We start from the raw sequence: 19,264 nt of genomic DNA, 5'->3' as shown, positions 1-19,264 counted from the left end.
TGTCACGTGTGTTGCCGTGTCCTCGCCGTGTCATGCCGTGCTCCAAGACTTCAAATGCTAGAAAGCTCTGGAGGGTGTAGTGGGAGAAATTGTTCACGTCTATAGAGCTTTTGAGCAGTGAACACACAATAGGAGGCCAGCTCGATCTGCTGGAGTCGGGTGCTATCATGCGTGCAGCGGCTCTGTTTTTAACGTGATAGCGTTAAGGGCCCCATGTCGCAGAATATTCGGCGTAGGCACCCCGCGTGCAGTGCCGGATGTCACTTCAGCAAAAGGAATATCGCACCAAATTCTGAACCCCACATACCCAACCGCTCTTCTACTACCAAAGTGGCTCATACCTTGTCTTTCATTCTTCACAAAGTTATTCTTTGGAATTTTGAGAACGGCAACCCACAAACAAATGTAATAGAAAGAAAAAAAACACTTACAGCACATATCTTTTATGTCAGCTCTTCTCAGACTCTCACGCAAGAGGCCTCTCACGCAAGACTTCTCATGCAAGAGGCTGCATTTCTGCCAGAAAGCTTGCCTTCGTGTGTAGCGTTTGCCACCAGCATTTCTCGGTAAACGTTATGGTTACATAAGCTGCAGTTGCCGGGAAGCATGAAAAGCAGTCGGGGGTCTTTGAATGCTATTGCGTTCCACTCTTAAAGGCAAAGCTTAAGTGTCGTCCAAATTTTCTTGAAAAAGACCTCACCAGTGTACATCAGGGTTGCTGCATCACTTTGCTGCTTCTCACTGAATGCGTAATTTAACATGGGGTTTTTGTCACTGGCAGCAATTTTCTGTCCTCCATAATTTATGCTGTAAGGCCTCCTTTTGTGTCAAAGCACTGTCTGTTCTTAGAACTTGCTTTTTCATACACAGCTCCGAATCGATGAACTGGTGAACAAATGGTCGGGCTCCATCGAGCTAGGAGTTACCACTCACAGTCCCGAGACTCTGGAGTTCCCGGCAACCATGACAAACATGCGCTCAGGTCAGTCTCAGCAGCAGTTGTGTGCATCTTAACCGAGTGAGAATTCAGCTATTCATGTTAAAAGTGAACGGAAAAAGCTAGCTAAACAGGATCCAACTAGCCAAATGCTTAGCCTAACTTGCTCCTATTGGAGCGCTGTGCTGAGCTTTGATTAGTCCCTGTGAGACTGCATGATATCTGTGCTGTTCTGTTTAAGAGCATTAGCTCCAGTAAGAAAAATTGATATGGCTCTTTTTATGGTATCGTATACATTAAACTTCCATTAATTCGACTTCGTATAATTCGATTTTTCGGTTATTTTGATCCCGACAGAAGTGCGCGGCCAGCGCCCATGCATTTCTATAGGCCCAAGATTTAGATATTTCGATACCAAAATTAGTCTTCGCCGAATAATTCGAACTTGACCAGTGTATGTGCAAGTGGGTGATCTCCATGGCTGCCCCTATAGCAGCCTCATTAGTGGCAGCTTGCCTCGGTGGAGCTTATTAGGGGCAGTGAATGCGTTGAACGCACATCATCTTCAGCCAAAAACGCTTATTTTCAAACTGCCCTAAGAAGACTTTTCAAGCAATAATGGTCGTTCACGATGTCTGATTACAGTATTTACCTGATTCTAAAGCACACTTTTCTTTTATCATAAAAATTGGGCCTGAAATTGCCTGCGCTGTGTAATCGGATACAAAACCAAAACCTCATTTGTGGCGTTCGTATGTCTTACCTCATGACACAATGCAGCCGACTTAAAGAAAACCATGCGGCAAAGCTGACTTTTAAAAAACTGTCCGCCATTGTGCGACACGCATTAGACCCTTGTCCAGTTTTCTTGCTAAAATGTTGTGTGCGCTTTCGATTTTGACCTTGTTTAGGAGCTTTTTCATTTCTACATTAGTTTTCTACTTCGGACACAGAAAAAGCGGCCGCTCATTTGATTGGATTCTCATTGATCAGGGTGCATTAGAATTGGGCAAAAGTACTGCCATATAAATCAGTGGTGCATTATGGCATTTTTCTGCATTATGTTTAATTCGATCCGCCAGATAACTTGATCAGTTTGGTCGGTCCCATCAGGGTCAAATTAACAGAAGTCGACTGTACATGCTTCAAGTTAACATCAGCACACAGGCTGGCAGTAACTGCACATTTCCTCTTGCTTCCTATGCCAGGTACCATAATGATGAGCGGCTCAGGGATTCTCACAAATGGCAAAGGCAGTAGGCGGGAATACGGCAACTACAACCTGGATGAGCTTCATGTAAGTGGCCATGGAAGCAATTGCTTTGTCTAGTTCGTTTTGTTGATTAGTTTTGATTAGTTCTTCAAAGTGCACTTCTTTGCTGTGATTTACTGTGGTAGCACTACAAGCATGAAACTGGGAGACTGCAGATCACACTGAAGATTGGACTTATGTAACAGCGTCAGTGTGCAATTGGGAGGCAGCCGACGCAGGGTTTGTTGGGCATGTGGATGCGTGATACCCTTCTGAAGCAACAGCAGGCAACACACTTGCGCAGCATAGGCGGTGCCTAATGCAGGACATGTACAACATGGTTTTCGACGCAGGAAGCAATCACAGCACCCCTGCTTTAAGGACAACTGTTTGCTCTTTCTTAGGTGTCGGTAAACGTTGAACGGTAAACGGTAAATCTTGCGCCATCATCGTTGTCATTGTGTTACTGTTGTCACATTGTTGTTGCACACAGTTGGGGAAGTTTGCGCATGATTGCGGTAGCTCTGCGCAAAGTTGGTGGTGTTGAGGGGGAGTCGAAGGAGTAAATTGCTGTCGCAGTAAAGGCGATCAGAGTTGGGAGAAATGGCTGAAGTCTGCTTTTCCTTTCCCATCTTAGCGTTGCTTCTCATTAATATGTCTCACCGAAATCCTCTTCTTGCTCTTCACGTTTGTAGCACGCTTCTGTTGACCGCTCACGAGATTGCAGCGAACTCTGTCAGAGTTCCCCTGATCACGTGATGCAGGAGGGCGACAGGATAGGGGTGGTGCGCAAGTCCAACGGCAACCTGCACTACTACATCAACGGCATGGACCAGGGCGTGGCCTCGGGAAATGTGCCCAAGGTGGTGTATGGAGTGGTGGACCTGTACGGCATGACCGTCAAGGTCACCCTGCTTGACCATAACGAGAGCTCTCACAGACATGTGGCGTCTCCCAGCGATGAAAGCAAGGCCATCAAAGGTGAGTGAGCACTTGTGCCAGCTTTGCGTCAGTGCTGCAAAGTTGCATGCATTTTGGCTTCACTGTGAACTTGTTTCAGCAACTGAAAATTATTATTATTCCTTTTTTTTTTTCCCTCTGGCTGCAGAGTCTGCTGGCTCACCAGTTTTCCTAGAGATTCACTTTTGTAGTCTATAGGTTAGAATCCAGAATATTAGAGCCGGGACGTCATGTGACTTTTTGGTGCCCGCAGTATGACAAAAGCATGGGCTTCAGCATCGCAATGCATCACGGTGTTGCATCAGCCAAATGCGAGAATCTCGGAGGCCATGCAAAACTGGATGGCCTCCGACTTTTTCTCAGTATTATGAAGTAGGGCAGTTCTTAATAAATCCATAAGGCTAGCTTATCACTTTCTGATCAATCTCACTAGCACTCAAAGGTCACGGAACAAACACGTAGCTGTTCCTACATTGACTTTTGTCTCCTCTTTATGCTTAATCCCATCGGCTTTTCAGCACTCTTATGGAGCTGTTGACAGCGGTGCAAAATGTCGGCACCACATATTCTGTATGTATTTAGTTAATAGCATGTTTAATGTTTGCTACATGATTTACAGAGGAAAGACCCCTATTATCTGCCAGGCACTGAAAAAGCTAGCGGAGTAGACCGGCTTAGCCACTTCCTGGAAAGGCAAGGAAGCAAGTAACATAGAAAGCAATAACATGGGAGGCCCTTTATGCAGGTGGTCAGCCTCTGTGTTGGTTGAGTTCACTGTTTCAAGTTACATATTTGAAGGCAACAGTAGTCATTCATCTCCGCTAGATGAAACAGGCAAGCAATATTATTGGGCGGATTATTTTGAAAAGTGGATTGCTTGTTGTTCTGTTCTAGTTTTTAGCACTGGACAAGCCAGCATTCGAGGACTTTATTATTATTATTTTTTTAACTAGAGTGCATTGATAGGATTTAACTTGAAGAGGTCTTCATTGGACAAAACACGTGTTACAAAAGCATATTGTTACAAAAACACGTGTGTAGAAGAAAAAGCAGTTTTCCTTAAAATCTGTCTGCTTATTCCGAAGAGCTTACTGTGTTAATGTACATATGAATACTTATACGCAAGACATCCAGGAGAGATCTGGCCATTTTGAGTACCTTGTAACATTCTTTTTCAAGGTTCTTCAAGTTTTGAAATGAGTGTGTTTCGCTAATTTCGCTGAAAGTGGACCTGTTGGTGTTTTCGTCGCTTGCATTTGCGAACCATTTTCATTTTGCAGATGACACAAATGACCGGGAGACTGAGAGGTTGCTGTTCCACCCACGCTGCGGCGGACGCGCTGTGGTTGTCAACGATGGCCGCACTGCGCGGAGACCCAGGTGAGCTTCTTCTTGCTTAAGTAAATCCCTGCCTTTAGAAAAAATTTGCATGTGAGTTAATTTTCATTGGCCATTTTTCTTAAATAATGAAAGCTTGTCTTGTAAGGTCAAATTTTATTGTTGTAACTATTGATGCCACTGGTTCAGAAGATGTAATATTTTCGAGTTAACAAGTGGCAATATCTTCTAACTAATAAATTTAGAGTTCAGTTGTTGCATGTGGAGAAGATGAGGCTGGTCTTATAATTTGGCTCTATGCTGATGAGGCTCTTGCATTCTTTACTAAGTGTTCGTTGCCTTTTGTCTCAAAGCACATGTAGCAAAAAATATGAACAAGGACCATCAAATGAATGCATGCAGCCCCATGTGATGCAGGCACTGCAGCAATGAGTTTTAGCACTTGTAAATTATGCAATGAATACAGTCATCGGGAACATTAGGCTTGTTTTTTGCCTCATTGAGCGTCTTATTCCCGATATCCTAGAGTACCAGGGCGCAGACACAGATGATGATGAGTATCCACCCTAGATGCAGGAGCAGGTCACTTAGTACAAATTCCAGGTTTGTTGGTTGTAGATCCCCTGACTTGTGTGAGGGCAGGTGTCAGGGCCACTTCAGCCTGAAGCCTCCAAAGACAAACTTCCTCTAATTGAGGATAGGTTGTGCTGCTTTCTTAGTTTCTTACATTCCTTCCTCTTTGTCGTGTCGCACAGCAATTCACAAGGCGAATACGTCAAAGGTGTTGAGATTCAGTGCAACATACACAAAGATAAACGAAGACACGAACCAGCACAAGTCCATGTCTGTTCCTTCGTTTGTCCTTGTCTATGTTGTCGTGTATCTTTCCCTCGGCATAATGAACGAAGCCCAGGAACAAATTTTGTTAGGGTCAAAGAAGTTATGCAATACTGCAGCTGTCTGCTCTATATGAAGTGTACCGTATTTACACGATTGTAAGTCGACTCGAATGTAAGTCGACCCCCCCATATCGCGTGACCGAAAAAAAAAAAAAATAAGAGAGCATACCCGAGGGCACATTCAATAACAAAAATTTATTAGTAGCTGACATGGTCACTGGACTACTAGTCTTCACTAGTGCTGTCATCGTTGCTGCAGTCCCACAGCGCGTCTAAGTCCAGCGAAATTTTAAATTTGGCAAACGGCCGCACCAGGACATCTTGCAGAACAGCAGCCCATGCCAAATGCACCCAACCACACGCAGCCGTCAGGGAGGCTCTTTTGACAGGTCCAGTTGGCGTAATTTCGCAGTCTTCTGCCGCCAGCCACTCGTTGTACTCGCGGCGGAGCAGAACCTTAAAATTAAGGCGAAGGTCCGGGCTTGTTTCATGACCACGTCGCACTTCACTGGCAGGGACCGATCACGCATTTCAGCGACGTACGCCGCAAGCTTAGCCTACAGCTCCGGAAAGCGTCCAGACTTTGGCACGTGGGAAATTTCGCACTTGTCACAGGTGAAAATTTCGCTTTGCTGCAGTCGTCACTCTCGCACCACCCGTTTAGAAATATCGAAATTGCGGCCCGCTGTGCAGTGATTTGTTTCTTCGGCGTAAAGGATTGCAGCCCTCTTGAACGCTGCTGTGAACGAGTGCCGAACGATTAGTGTGCCTGGAGCACTCATGACGACTGGGGAAGCATAGAAGTAGCACAAAGCCGGCAGTCAAGTGGAACGCGTCAAACCAATGCCAATGCCTTCAAACAGAGAAAGAGCAGCTCATGAGCAGCCAGCGAGCGGTGACTTGCTCTACCATGAACTACCGATACTCCCCACAAGCGCCGCCGTTCTGAGGGTGCCGCCGCAAATGGGAACAGCGGCGCTTCCATCAACTATCGACACCCCCCCCCCCCCCCATGAGCGTTGCATGCACTGTAAAACTCTCAAAAAATGTTGAAGAACCCTTCCGAAAAGCGTACAAACACGCGGGATAGCGAAAAAATACGGGTAGGGCCATAGAGCAAACATAAAATTCTAACTACGTTGTAGATCCCGTAGGTATCGCTTTTTTTGGCGGGGCCATGTTTCGGTTTCGATTGTAAGTCGACCCCCCAACTTCAGACTTTCAAATTTAAAAAATGGGGTCGACTTACAATCGTGTAAATACGGTAGGTGTTGGAGGTTGTGCATGTCTCCTAGAAGGCATTGAAATTTAAAGCCAATCGTGCCCCTGTAAACAACCCTGAGCAAGAATTGGAATTGCGAGCGGGCAAATTGGAGGCCATATTTTGAAGCGATGAATGGCATTTTTCGTTATTTTCCCCACTCTCCAGTGGTTCGAGCATTGCTGAGTAACTGTTATCGTCAGGATTAACCACTCAGCAGGATGGGGGGTGGCCGTGTGATATCTCGCTGCTCTCACGCTTGTTGCGGGTGAACAATCTTGCCTGTTCAGTGCCCTGGATGGCTTCAACAACGCCGTCGTCCTGACGAACCGTGCGTTACGTCCGGATGAGCTGTTCGAGGTGGTCCTAGAGCAGCAGGTGTCCAAGTGGACGGGCTCCATTGACATCGGGGTGACCATGTTCCCCCCGCACCTGCTCGAGTTCCCCACTACCATGACCAACGTGCGGTCGGGCACCTGGGTCATGACTGGGTGTGGTGTTATGCACAACGGCACCGAGGTCATCAAGGACTATTGCCAGAACCTAGACACCTTGCAGGTATGACACTGACAACCAAATGTCCTGACAAAAAAGTATTCTTCAATCTGACAACCGATAACGAAACTGTATCGTGACACATTGTGAGCTGCAGCAGTCAGCACTGCTAAATTGCATCTGCAATCCTGCTCACATGACTACCACATTTCTGACCTACAATAAGGTGCGATTTTCACGTGCAGCGAAACCACTTCAATGGGGCACATTTCAGTCTAGAAAAAATTGCAGCTCCTTCAATACATTGGAGTGCCGTATGAGTGTCTAAAAGCTTCCAGCACTTTGAGTTGTCAATTGGTTTCAGCTTGCACTGCCATCCTGCCAATATCCTGGTTAGATCAGATGGTTGAATGACTGTCTTGGCAAGGCAGTGGTCCCTGGTTATATTCTCAGACAAGATTAATGTTTCCTTATTTGCAAAGCTTGCTTTCCGAGGACATCGAAATAAGTGTTTATTGGGATCTTGCTGTCGTTATATAGACTGCAATCTTTTTCTTCACATTGTGTCTTTGTGACAGCCTGGTGATTGGGGGTGCACAAGACTTATTAGTCACCTCATAAGTGGTAGAGTTTCAGCTTTTTTTTTTTTGTTAGCTGGAGAAGTGAAGTTGAGCCTAAAGAACACACAGTTCTGACAGTACAAAGTAACGCAGGGTTCTACAGTCAGAGCTTTGTCATCAGCCCATTTATGTGGGCTGCAGGACGAAGGCTTCTCTCACTTACCTCAAGTTACCCCTCTCTTGTGCTAGCTGACTCTAACTTATGCCTGCGAATTTCCTAATTTTGTCATGCGACCTAATTCTGTGCTGTCCTCCATTGCACTTCTCTTCCCTTGGCACTCGTTCTGTAAGTCGAACAGAGCACCGGTTAACCACTCTACGCATTGCATGCCCCGCCCAGCTTCAATTCTAGGGCATTGGCCAGTCCCCTTTGCATACTAATCCATACTGCTGTCTTCCTGTTTCTTAATGGTATGCCTATGATTTTTCATTCCATCGCTCATTGTATAGTCTTAACTTCTCAAGCTTCTCTGTCAACCTCCCACTTTCTTCCCCATATGTTAGTACTGGTAGAATGCGACTATTGTATACTTTTATTTTTAAGGATAGCAGTAAGTTGCCGGTCATGACTTGGTAATGCCTGCCATATGCACTCCAACCCATCTCTATTCTGTCAGTCGCTGTAAACAATGATATCCCTAATCAGCTAATGGTGTCAGTGCCAGTGCGTTCAAGTAGCGTGATTGCGTGTTTCACATCAATGTCTGTATCTGTTGGGTCAGTGAAGAAGGTAAAACATAATGTGCCAATGTTGTGCTTTGGATGACCCATGTACGCAGGTTGGGGACAAAGTTGGCGTGAAACGAACATCTGAGGGCAATCTGCATTTCTACATCAATGGAGTGGACCAAGGCGTAGCAGCTCACAACGTGCCTGCTCGGGTGTATGGTGTCATTGATCTTTACGGACAAGCTGCCCAGGCTTCTGTGGTGGACCACTCTGGTAAGCCAGCACATTGCATTCCTTTGTTAAATCGCTGTACCTTAGGAGCATGCCATAGGTCAGGCTTGTTATCAGTATCTCACCTGTGTAACTCAGCTTTGCTCGTAACCCACCACTCTCCTCTCCCCTCCCCCAATCACAGTTCTCATAAAAGAAAAAAGTTGTAAGACGATTCAACTTCTTGTTGAAGTCGATAAAAGACAATGCCTTCTTGAGTGAGTTGGGGGTAAGAATGGGGTGTGTGAGCCATATGATTTACTGTGAGAGCCACACTGGAGCGACGTTTGATCAACGTCAACTAAAGGTTGAATCGCATCTCACATTTTTTGTCGTCTGTAATAATTGGCATCATCATCATCAGCCATCACAGTCATCATCAGCCATCACAGTCATCATCAGCCAGTCATCACATAACCAGTGGCACTTATATTTAGATTGCACTATCTTCGGGATCGGCCTGCATAGGAGGCTAGAATTAACTTAGAAACCGACATACCCAATACGGCAAGGTAGTGGTAATTCGCCAAGGGAGGCATTGTCCTAAAAAAAAAAAAGATCGAAGTATTGGGCAGAAACTATCAGCGGGTGATTCTCAAAGTAAAGTGATAACTCCTTAAGGACCTGCTGAAATTCGCTGCTGGGGACACTTATTGGTTAGCTCTATTGCCTAATGCTATGAGACATGTGGGCACACAGATGTTAAACTACCTCCTAGGTCAGCCCACATTACAAACCACAAAAAAGAAAAAAACCTTTGCGAGGGCACACATTGCGCACTGACGTCAGGATCGACCGACCAAGTCATCACCTTTGGCCGCACCGTCTCCGGGATCGGCCCACGCAAAGTGGGGTAAAAGACCAAAGGAAGCTCTGCTTTTAATGAAGACGTTAAGAAATCTGTATTTCTTTTGTGCTGATAACTGCGTGCAACAACCTTCAGGCCTTTGTGAAAGCAGCATGACATGGTTGTTGGCACAAACCAGAGCACCAGGAACAATTTCATTTGGTATGCTTGGTTATCTCCGCTTTTACTGCCACTCCGTGTGGAAGTGGAAGGGTTGTGGGGATTTCAGGTAATGTGGAACGTATATGTGCTTGAATGTCGTCGTTTGGGTGGCAGTTTCACACCAATGAGAACATAATGTTCAAGATCAGCTTCGTGGCAGTGCGCTCTGCCTTTTTTGTGACGCCAGACTCGCGAGCCACACTTAAGTATTAATTCCGACTCCTGCTTTGTACATGACTCTCTAATGCCCAAACGTAGTTCCTCATCAAGGAAAATTAGAACAACTTGTTTGCCTTTATTTCTGACCACGAAGAGCACATTCATACAAAAAACAATCAGTGTAATCTAAATTTGAACAAAATTGGTTTAGTAATTAATATAATTAACAGTTGGTGTACTGAACTACCCCAACCAGAAACTCACTCCAGTGTATCAAAAACGCTGCTATGGGTGGTGCGATAAGCTTCCTCTGCTTCCATCATAATGCGGTATCAAAGCAACCTATAAGATATCCGTTCACCAACCTATCATATAGGTTGGGCATCACAGGATTTTGTTCCTTAGAACCTTGTTGCGAGTTACGCATGCAAAATTACAGTATACGAGCCACTGAGTCGCTTACCGTGAGCAATGGCTTGCATTTTACCCGTTTTCCCAAAGGCACTGAAACTGCACCCGTGCCGGAGCTCTTGTTGGCAGTGCCGTCGCCGTCTCTGGCCCTGACAGCGGGTGAGCCGCTGGTTGCCGAGCTGCGCTTCAGCAAGAGGCATGGTCGTAACGCACGGGTTCTCAACAACGGGCTGACGGCAGTGCGTCCGAACGCTCACGGCGAGTTTAACTTTGCCATCGTCGTCAGCGACCGGCCTCTCACCGACAACCAGCTCTTCGAAGTGGTCATTGATCAGATGGTTGACCGGTGGTCGGGATCCATCGAGGCCGGTGAGTCTCCAGCACAGAGGCAAGAAAGAGAAAGGAAAGACCACGAGGGTGCATCGTGTGATAATGTTGAAGCCTAGTCATGAGAATGTTATTCTGCAGATCCAGCGTACATATTGAAATCTATCTGGAGCAGTTTAATTGAAGGCTGTACAATTGGTCATCTTCTGCACAGCATTTTGCAGCATAGCAACTGCATGCCTGCCAGGCGACATGGCAAAATGCGCATAGCCCCATCACGCTACCGCACATTACCAGTCAATGGGATCAGACCACTTTGCTATGACACCCATCTACGGGTCCACCTGCTGAATAAAAGTTGGCCAGTCCTGAAAATAGTGTGCTAGTTTGATTGCTCCATCTGTAGGATTGGCCCACTTTACTCAATGAGAAGCCGACTGACAAGATGCACCAGTCTGAAAGAACTTTAATAAAGAAATTATACGCTTAAAGACGCACAGTTGATGTGGTGAGAATATTAGTTACCATTTCTTTTTCCTAAGTTTAATTGCGTAGAGGGCAGAGCCAGCAACTAGCATATCTGCCGGAGTAGCGCAGCTGATTCGTTACGTGAGTGCTGTCCTATGTGTGAGCTATTCAGCGTGACAGCAGCAGCAGCCATGGTCATCAAAATCCTGGAGGGGTTTGTAGAGAAAACTTCAGTATAAAGGAAAGGCTCATGGGAAATAGGCCCTCACCAGGTGATAGGCACATGCTAATTTCTAGCCACTGTGCACGCTGAGAGTAAAGGGGAAAGTAGAGCTAAGGTTGGGAAAGATAACGGTGGTGATGATGTCACTAAGAGCTACCTCAAACTACACGATGCTTTGAAAGGTCAGGCAACCATGCACAACCTATTTCGCAAGAGTCCGATGCGCAGGTGCGCCTTGGAAGGAATGGAGGGGTCACGTCAAGAGAAGGTTGCTTTGCCGAGGATAGCTGCCCCGTCATCATGCTCCCTCCTAGTGTTTTTTATAAACCTTTTCCTTTATTATTATATTTATAATGTTTATTGCGCATTCATTTGTGCAGTCGCTGAATTCTGTGTCACTTGTACATGGCACTGGCAGCCATAGTTTGCAACTTAACACAAATATAAACACTGCAAACAACTTCTCTCTGTTAATCTACATGTTAGTTGACAATTGACACAACAGAACGGAGAACATAATCAATAGCTTAAGACATTGCAGTCAGTTTGACACATTGTACTGCAACTGAAATTTCTTTATAACATGCCTCAACATTCCTTAAGGAAATTTTTTTAAGTGGACAAATGACTAAAACACAAATCTTTATTGAATTTCCCCCTGCATTTGTACAAGAACACCATATTATAACCTCTGTTATAACCTCCGTGGTCGCAGATTCAATAAATAAATAAATAAATAAATAATCGTAGGCAGTTACAATGAAACGCATGTGCAAGTTTCCACATAAGACACTTCCCACAAATTTTACAGTGAAGTTTATTAGACATGGGGCGGAGAGGGGGCTCAAAATATTGATCGTAACAGTTGTCGATGTTTATAGACATGTGATGCAACCTGCTAAAAGTGTTGGCCAACTGTTTGGGGTTGTGCACAAAAAATCTAAGTGTCCAAATTTCCTCAACATTGCAGGAGTCACGGCCATCAGGCCGGAAGACCTGGAGTTTCCCAGCACAATGACTGACATCACTCACGATACGTGGATGCTAAGGTAGGCGATTAGTGTTTCTTTCATTCGCAGTGCTTGACAGTGGATTCGCACAAAATGATTTGGCATCTGGGTGCATGCCATGCTTTCGTGGAAGGGTAGAAACAGAAAGTGTTTCACACCGCTAGATACCTTGGCCTGCAAGTCTTATGGATGGTCTTTGGTGTAGAAGGTAAATAGAAAATCGGTATGCTAGCCAAAGAGGTGTTTACAGAGGCTAAAAAAAATTCCGGCTTGTGTCGGAAGCCTTGAAATGGTACACTTTGGCTTGCTCCTGCAATTGCAGTAGACTTTTGTTCATTTGACTCCGGCTAATGTGACTTTTCGGTTAATTAGATCCCGACTAAAGGTTTTGGCTGGCGCCCTTGCATATCCATGGGCCAGTACTTCCATTATTTTGATCCCATTGTTGGCTCTCACTGGATAACTTGAACTTGACTGGTTGGCATAAACACACCTGACACCAATTGCGGCCCCATTTATGACCCTAATGGCTGCACTGTCCGTCTTGGACGCACTAGGAGCAGGGACATGCTGATGAAAGCATCTGTTTCTTGTAAAAACGGTACCTCACAACAAGTGGTTACAGTATTGACCCAATTGCCTCTGTGGTGCAGTTAGATATGAAATTAAAACCTCACATTGCAAGGAATAGCCCAAATAAAACGCAGACTGATAAAGGACTCAACGCATGCGCTATCTGCACCACCTTGTAATATGTTGCACCAACAAGACCGAATCGCTGCCATACCTGCCAACTTTTTATTGTAATATGACAGAACTTAAACCTTGTTTTTGATTATCGTGTTCACACCAATAATTTAACGATTTTTTATTTGCATCTCGCTTGGAACAAAACTTATTCCGAGAGAATACAAATATAACTGGTTGCTGAATATTCAGACTGGTACTTCGGACTGACTCAATTATGCAGACCTACCAGCTGCAATGCCACCTTCTAATGGGGCAAATGTATAACGGCAACCAAAATTTTGGCTAACATTACGTACAAAAAAGCTAAATGAACATCTTCATTCTTCTGTACTGCGGGTCATCCTTGCAGCGACTAGCAGAGTGCCTGTTTTACAGTGTCCCTAAGGAAGAAAGTCTGCAGATTATTAAAAATGAGCAGTCGGCAGCTTCAGTAATAGAACACGTTTTAGTGTTTTTTTACTTCAACTGTACTATTCTCAGAATTTTTTGATTGGCAGTCCTGCACTGCCATTCTCGTTAAAACCCCTAATTTGATGTGAATTTCTTCTTTCGTTTTTTTCTTGCAGTGGTTCGACCATCATGCGCAATGGCAACACTGTACGGAATGGCTACAAGTGTGACCTGGACCAGCTTGGTGTTGGAAGCCGCGTGGGAATGATGCGAGATTCCGACGGCTGCCTGCACTACTTTGTCAACGGAGAAGACCAGGGAGTCGCTTGCAGGAACATCCGGTCACGTAAGCTGCGTTTTCAAGAACTTGTTTTACCTTGAGAGGTTATATTACCCCGGGAGAAGAATGTCTCCACAAAAGGTGCCAGCAACTTTCACTTTCAGTGCACCCCAAGAGAGTGATGTCACCACGTTAAAATTGCGTGTGCAATAGCCCTCTCAGCACTGTGATGACTATAGTGCTTGACTCTTTCCCGATGTACACCCGTGAGCAAAAGTATGCAGATCACAGGGCCGCCGAAAAGCTGAGTTTCTTCGCCATTTACATGCATAAACTGAAATTTACAAATGTACTGGAAATTTCGCAGTGCCAAGTTGAATTGCAGTCCTTAATTTTAAGTTACATTCACAGGCAGAGGAGAAAATCAGCTTTATCGTGCAATCCCTGGTTTGTATACTTTTGCTCACAGGTGTACTTCGATTTATGGCAACATTGAGGAGAATGCCACTGTGGATTTTTTTTCAGTGAATTTGGTTGGGGCAGGATTGCATCTTCTCAACCTTACTTTTATTGTAGGAACTTTTTATTGTCACCTCCGTGCTTCTTAGTGTAGTTTGCCCTTTAGCCCACTAAGGACTACTACTACTACTACTACTACTACTACTACTACCACTACCACTACTACTACTACTACTACTACTACTACTACTACTACTACTACTACTACTACTACTACTACTACTACTGACATCCTTTACTACAGTGGTGACATACTGAAATCAATCTATTGGCAAGATAGGCTGAAGTGGAGTCGTGAAATGAGCTTGTAAGCTTGCATATTACCACATGACTGTAGCGACCTTGCATGCAGTGAAAATTAGAATGTAGATTATGCTTGGAGTGTGACGTCACACAGATGACGGGTGGCACTGTCTTCACATTGACTGCTAGCAAGAAATTTTTTAGCTCTGGTCGTGTAAATTTTGTCTAAAAAATAAGAATAGTGCTTGTAGCCAAGCTTTCAAAAGTGATTTGGGAAAGGAGGTGTGAACTAGGTGCTTTAAATATATTGAAGTCTGCCCGTTTTTTTTTACACTTTCTGAAAGCCTAGACTGAATATATGCTCCAGCAGTCAGATTTTAGCTTTCTTTAAAGGCAATGATTTCCAGTAAAAATCTATTTAGCAGCATGTTTAAAGAATCATTCCTGCGTTTAACCTGTATGTCTGAGCAGGGAAGAGCTCTCGTCATTTTTAGTCAAAGCTTCCTCTTAAAGGGATGCTAAAGAGGAAAATTACTTGAACTGTGCTGGTAAATTACCCTTCCACAATACAAAAAATTGCACTCTTACTATGAGAAGGTGCTTAGTGAGGCAGAAAAGATTCAAAAATGAGACGGATAGCAGTGCCACCTTGAAATTCCCATACCAGCTTGCTGTGTGATGTCACAAATTTTGATGCCATATGCTCGAGGCCTAGTTTAGCTTCTATTGGTGAAGCTGAACTATGTTGTATTCTTAAAGAGCCAGAGAAGGAGCATGGAATGTTTCAAGAACTTTTGCTCAACCACGTTCGAAGTGGGAAAAAATGCTTTGCAATTTGTGACACCACACAAACCTATTGGCCCTTGGGTTCCAAAACGAAATTCAAAAATGATGCTTTGATCGTCGCTTTCAGCCCAATAATTGGCCCATTACTGTGAAATCAACGCGAGTGGAGCTCTTCAAGAATAATTCATCAATCTAGACAGACTCAGTGTTGCCGCTGCCAATGTGTGCTGGATGCATTTGATTAATGTTTGCCCTTGCCCTCCCCCCACTCCACCATTTCAGCTGTCTGGGCTGTGATAGACCTCTACGGCCAGTGTGCACAGGTGTCCATCGTGCCGCAGCAGCGGATCTCTCCACCAGCAGCCGTGCCTGCCAAGGTGGCTAGTCCGGAGGTCACCAGGGCGAGCATCACGCCTGCACACAGCGTGTGTACGTACAAGGGCTCGAGCCTTTTACAGTATGCAAAAAGTCCACCACCTCTTTTTTGCATAATGAATCCTTACCAACTAGCTGAGCTTTCTGTCGTTCTGAGCCTTTTACAGCAAGCAGAAGTCAAGCAGCAGTCATTGCCACACTGTATCTGCCACATGACTGATTGTCCATGGCGTGCTGTGCTGAGCACAAGGTTTCGGGTTGTGTTACTGAGCTTTGAATGGCTAGATTTCACACCAGAACAGACTGTCACAAAGGAGCACTGCTTTTCTCTTTTACGTGTCTGTCCCTTTGCAATCCTCTGTTCTGTGCTGAAGTTGCAATTTGTAGCTAACATTGTAAAGTTGTAGCCATAACGTGTGTTTGCTGACTGTGGTCCAACCAAGCCGAGCCAGTGGCCAAGACGTGCATGCCACAGGCAGACTTTGAACGTGGAGAGAACTGCAAATGGATCGCTATTCTGCTACTACCGCCGTCGGCCTAGCCTGTGCGTCTTATCTCGCGCTCGATCACTGATAAGGTATATAAGTGTGAACATGTTGGTAAAACCATGATGGCTTGTCACTGCCCGCCACACCGCTGAAGCCACTAGGCCTAACCAGCAGCACTTCATCAGGAGTTGTGCAACCAAAGTTTGCACCTTCATGCCAGTCGACATAGCAAGCAACTACGTTCGTGGCCATCATTTTTGCAGCATCACATAGCCGATTCCTACCCAAGTGTTATGTGGGGTCCTAAATTCGGGTGTTGCCATCATACGTTGGTGTTAGAGGTAGGTAGCGATACCACAGGAGTCATGTAGGTCTGGAAAATCAAGTGTCTTAAAAACTTGTTGGCGACTGTACTCCATATTTTTTTCTACCAGAATATATACAGTAGAACCTAGTTGATGTGATCCCGTTACGTATGATTTCCCGGCGGCTACATTCACTATCGGGAACACGAAAAATTACCCAATACAGTTACGCTTTTTTTTTACTGGCTTATAAGTTCCAGGAAAACGCAATCTTTCGGCAACAACATTCAGTGCATCACCAAACTGCGATTGTTTATAATTGTTTTCCCGCCGCTAGATCCCATGCAAACAAGAAATGATGCAATGTGCACGTGGTCGAGAACAGTAGCTGCCCACCACAGCAGCTTTCCCGCGCGCTACTCGCCTGCCCGTCTCATGTAAAAATGCCGGCACGGATTGTGTTTCCCATTTCACTTCAAGCAAATCATCTCCTGGTTCATTGCACCCCGCATTCACAGCTATCGCTGCCAGCCCTATTGCAATAAGCATCTTCACCTATCTATTCCACATCTTGTGGGGTGTAGTGCCATTGGAAGCATACTGCACGCTTTCGATAGGTGATGGCCCAGACCCGCCGCCATTCCCTGCTGCAGGCGGCGTGAATTGAGCGTTGTGTTTCGCTCTGGTGGCATCGTAGGCATCATATTTCGGACCACCAGCTTGATTTCATTTCGGTTTGGCGCCACCAACTTGAAACACTATGTAGTAGGAAAACAACAATGTGCACCCTAGGTCACTCGAGCCGTCGCGTCTTTATCTCGTGCCACAACGATTCACACCGAGTAGGCATGTGAAAACTCTCTTTTAACAAAACTTGTTACTGAGCTAGTTCGTTCATGACCGTACATGTTGTTTGTGTCTCACTTCATCCTCGTCTGCTTAGTGCCGTAACCGTTGTTTTTAATTCATGAAAACTCCCTGTTTGCCGAAATTCTCCACTCAAAGAAGTTACAGACCCAGGCCGAATTCAAGGAGTACAACCGTAAGTTTTGCCGAATCCGCAAAAACAGGCAACACATGTCTCGAGCCATTCAAGCAGTATGAGGTTGGCATGCATTGGTGTCACGTGCTGCAATAATTCACACAACGCTTCTCCTTACATAGATGTCAACTACAGTTGAGTCCATCAAATTTTTTAGTGACTTCAGATCGTACATTTTTCTGCTTAGTAAGTTTTTTCTGGCATTTCTTTCCAAAACGTGTGAATGAGGTTGTACTGTGTATTTTAAGGTACAGGCAAACAAAAATTTGCTTCAGTATAGCCAACACCACGTCAGATCCCGCATTTTCAATTTCGTTATAGCAGGAGAATACTCCACTGAAATGAAGCACGACCAACCAAATTTTATATTTACTTCTTTATATGCATATTGGTTATATCGAGGTTCAACTTTGTCAGCTAATGCTTGTTTTTTCTTGGGACCAGTTTTGTTGAGCTCTTTAGTGTTCGTATCTTTTGTCTCGATGCAGCTGTAAATCACCAGTTCAACACCTGCTGCGGGAAGAATGTGGTCCTTAGGAATAACAACAAGGTGGCCTGCCGCTCCGCTGGCTTCAACAACGCTCTTGTGTTCAGTGCCGCACCATTGGAACTGGAGGAACTCTTCGAGGTGTGTGTAGTGTCCCTGTAGAGGTAGGAACGTCGTGTCCTGGCTGACCCTGTCAGGGGCAGGATGGTTTGTACTGAAAGGCAGAAATGAAGTGGGTGTCCCCCTTTTTCTTTTTCTTTTTTCTTTTTTACTGGCAACCAGGTAAAGAACGCAGCACATTTGGGAACACGATTTTCAGGTGTAAATTGGTAGTGCATATGCATTTGCTTGCCTGTTTGCTTGAACCAAGAGCTTTGCAAGCCTTTTGATTCGAGAGCAGCTAAAAGCTAGAAAGTGGTTTTGCTGTGTCAATCCTTTCTGTTACGCCATAGTTGTTGATTCGTTGGCTCAGCCCTTACCACATGGCAAAGGAAAACAGAAGTTTGCCTACTGCTGCCACTTGCGAGCTGGGTGCACAAACCATTGTGTCATTTGCACTTGGCAATTTGTGTGGAGCATTGTAAGTTGTGCAAGGTTTGAGAATGGTGGTGTCCGTATTTCAGAAGCCATAGTTGACAATACTGTAGCCAGTGATATAGCCAGAAAATTTTTTCGAGGGAGCATGGGCTTTATTGGGAATGGGGAGGATGGGGGAGGGGGTCATGTGCCCAGTGTGCTGCCCCCTGTTTACACCAATGACTGTAGCAGATGGAAATGAACTTTTTGAATGTCTCCAATGGGAGCGTGTTCCTGTCACAGTAGGGGCTCGTTCACTCCGGCGACTCACAAAGGTTGTGCGACCAAGTTGGTTGCAAAGTGACTAGACACAAATAGTCGCAAATGGTCGCTTTGGTCAAAGAGTGACCCTTTTGGGCCAATCGCTTGCTGCTCAATTTTTCGCAAAGCTTTTGAACCAATCAAGTGTGCAGTAACAGGATGTCTGCGTATGCTGACGCTTATTTTTATGTGGCGATGGCACTGTGAGCAGATATGAATGGCATCAATCGTGCGACATTTTGGTGTGGCAACGGGCCGGTCACACTTGCCAGAGTGAAAACATGTCACCTCGAGTCACTTTTTGGTCGTCAGTTGCAATCAGTCGTGCAACCTCCTCAAGTCGCCGGTGTGAATGAGCCCTAAATATGTTCAAATCTGGAGGAACCACTGAAGTCTGCTGAACTTTTTCTTTGCTCTCTTTCTTGTACTAGATAAACTTGAATGTGCAATTACA

At 45.1% G+C, this 19,264-nt stretch overlaps 1 protein-coding gene across 2 annotated transcripts in view; it reads left to right on the top strand.

Annotated features, from left to right (window-relative positions):
- Neurl4 (neuralized E3 ubiquitin protein ligase 4) overlaps window positions 1–19,264 on the top strand; it is a 40,703-nt gene that overhangs the window by 4,203 nt on the left and 17,236 nt on the right. For both annotated transcript variants that reach the window (XM_070534147.1, XM_070534148.1), the window contains exons 4-14: window positions 871–982; window positions 2,146–2,234; window positions 2,954–3,170; window positions 4,430–4,529; window positions 6,938–7,205; window positions 8,542–8,704; window positions 10,371–10,649; window positions 12,269–12,347; window positions 13,625–13,794; window positions 15,559–15,705; window positions 17,975–18,114. In XM_070534147.1, the coding sequence (XP_070390248.1) occupies window positions 871–982; window positions 2,146–2,234; window positions 2,954–3,170; window positions 4,430–4,529; window positions 6,938–7,205; window positions 8,542–8,704; window positions 10,371–10,649; window positions 12,269–12,347; window positions 13,625–13,794; window positions 15,559–15,705; window positions 17,975–18,114 (1,764 nt within the window). The remainder of the gene's footprint in view (window positions 1–870; window positions 983–2,145; window positions 2,235–2,953; window positions 3,171–4,429; window positions 4,530–6,937; window positions 7,206–8,541; window positions 8,705–10,370; window positions 10,650–12,268; window positions 12,348–13,624; window positions 13,795–15,558; window positions 15,706–17,974; window positions 18,115–19,264) is intronic.

Source organism: Dermacentor albipictus, chromosome 2, assembly GCF_038994185.2.
Source record: "Dermacentor albipictus isolate Rhodes 1998 colony chromosome 2, USDA_Dalb.pri_finalv2, whole genome shotgun sequence".
Lineage (NCBI taxonomy): Eukaryota > Metazoa > Arthropoda > Arachnida > Ixodida > Ixodidae > Dermacentor > Dermacentor albipictus.
Note: the sequence above shows the minus strand (reverse complement) of the source record. Positions and strands in the feature narration are given on the sequence as shown.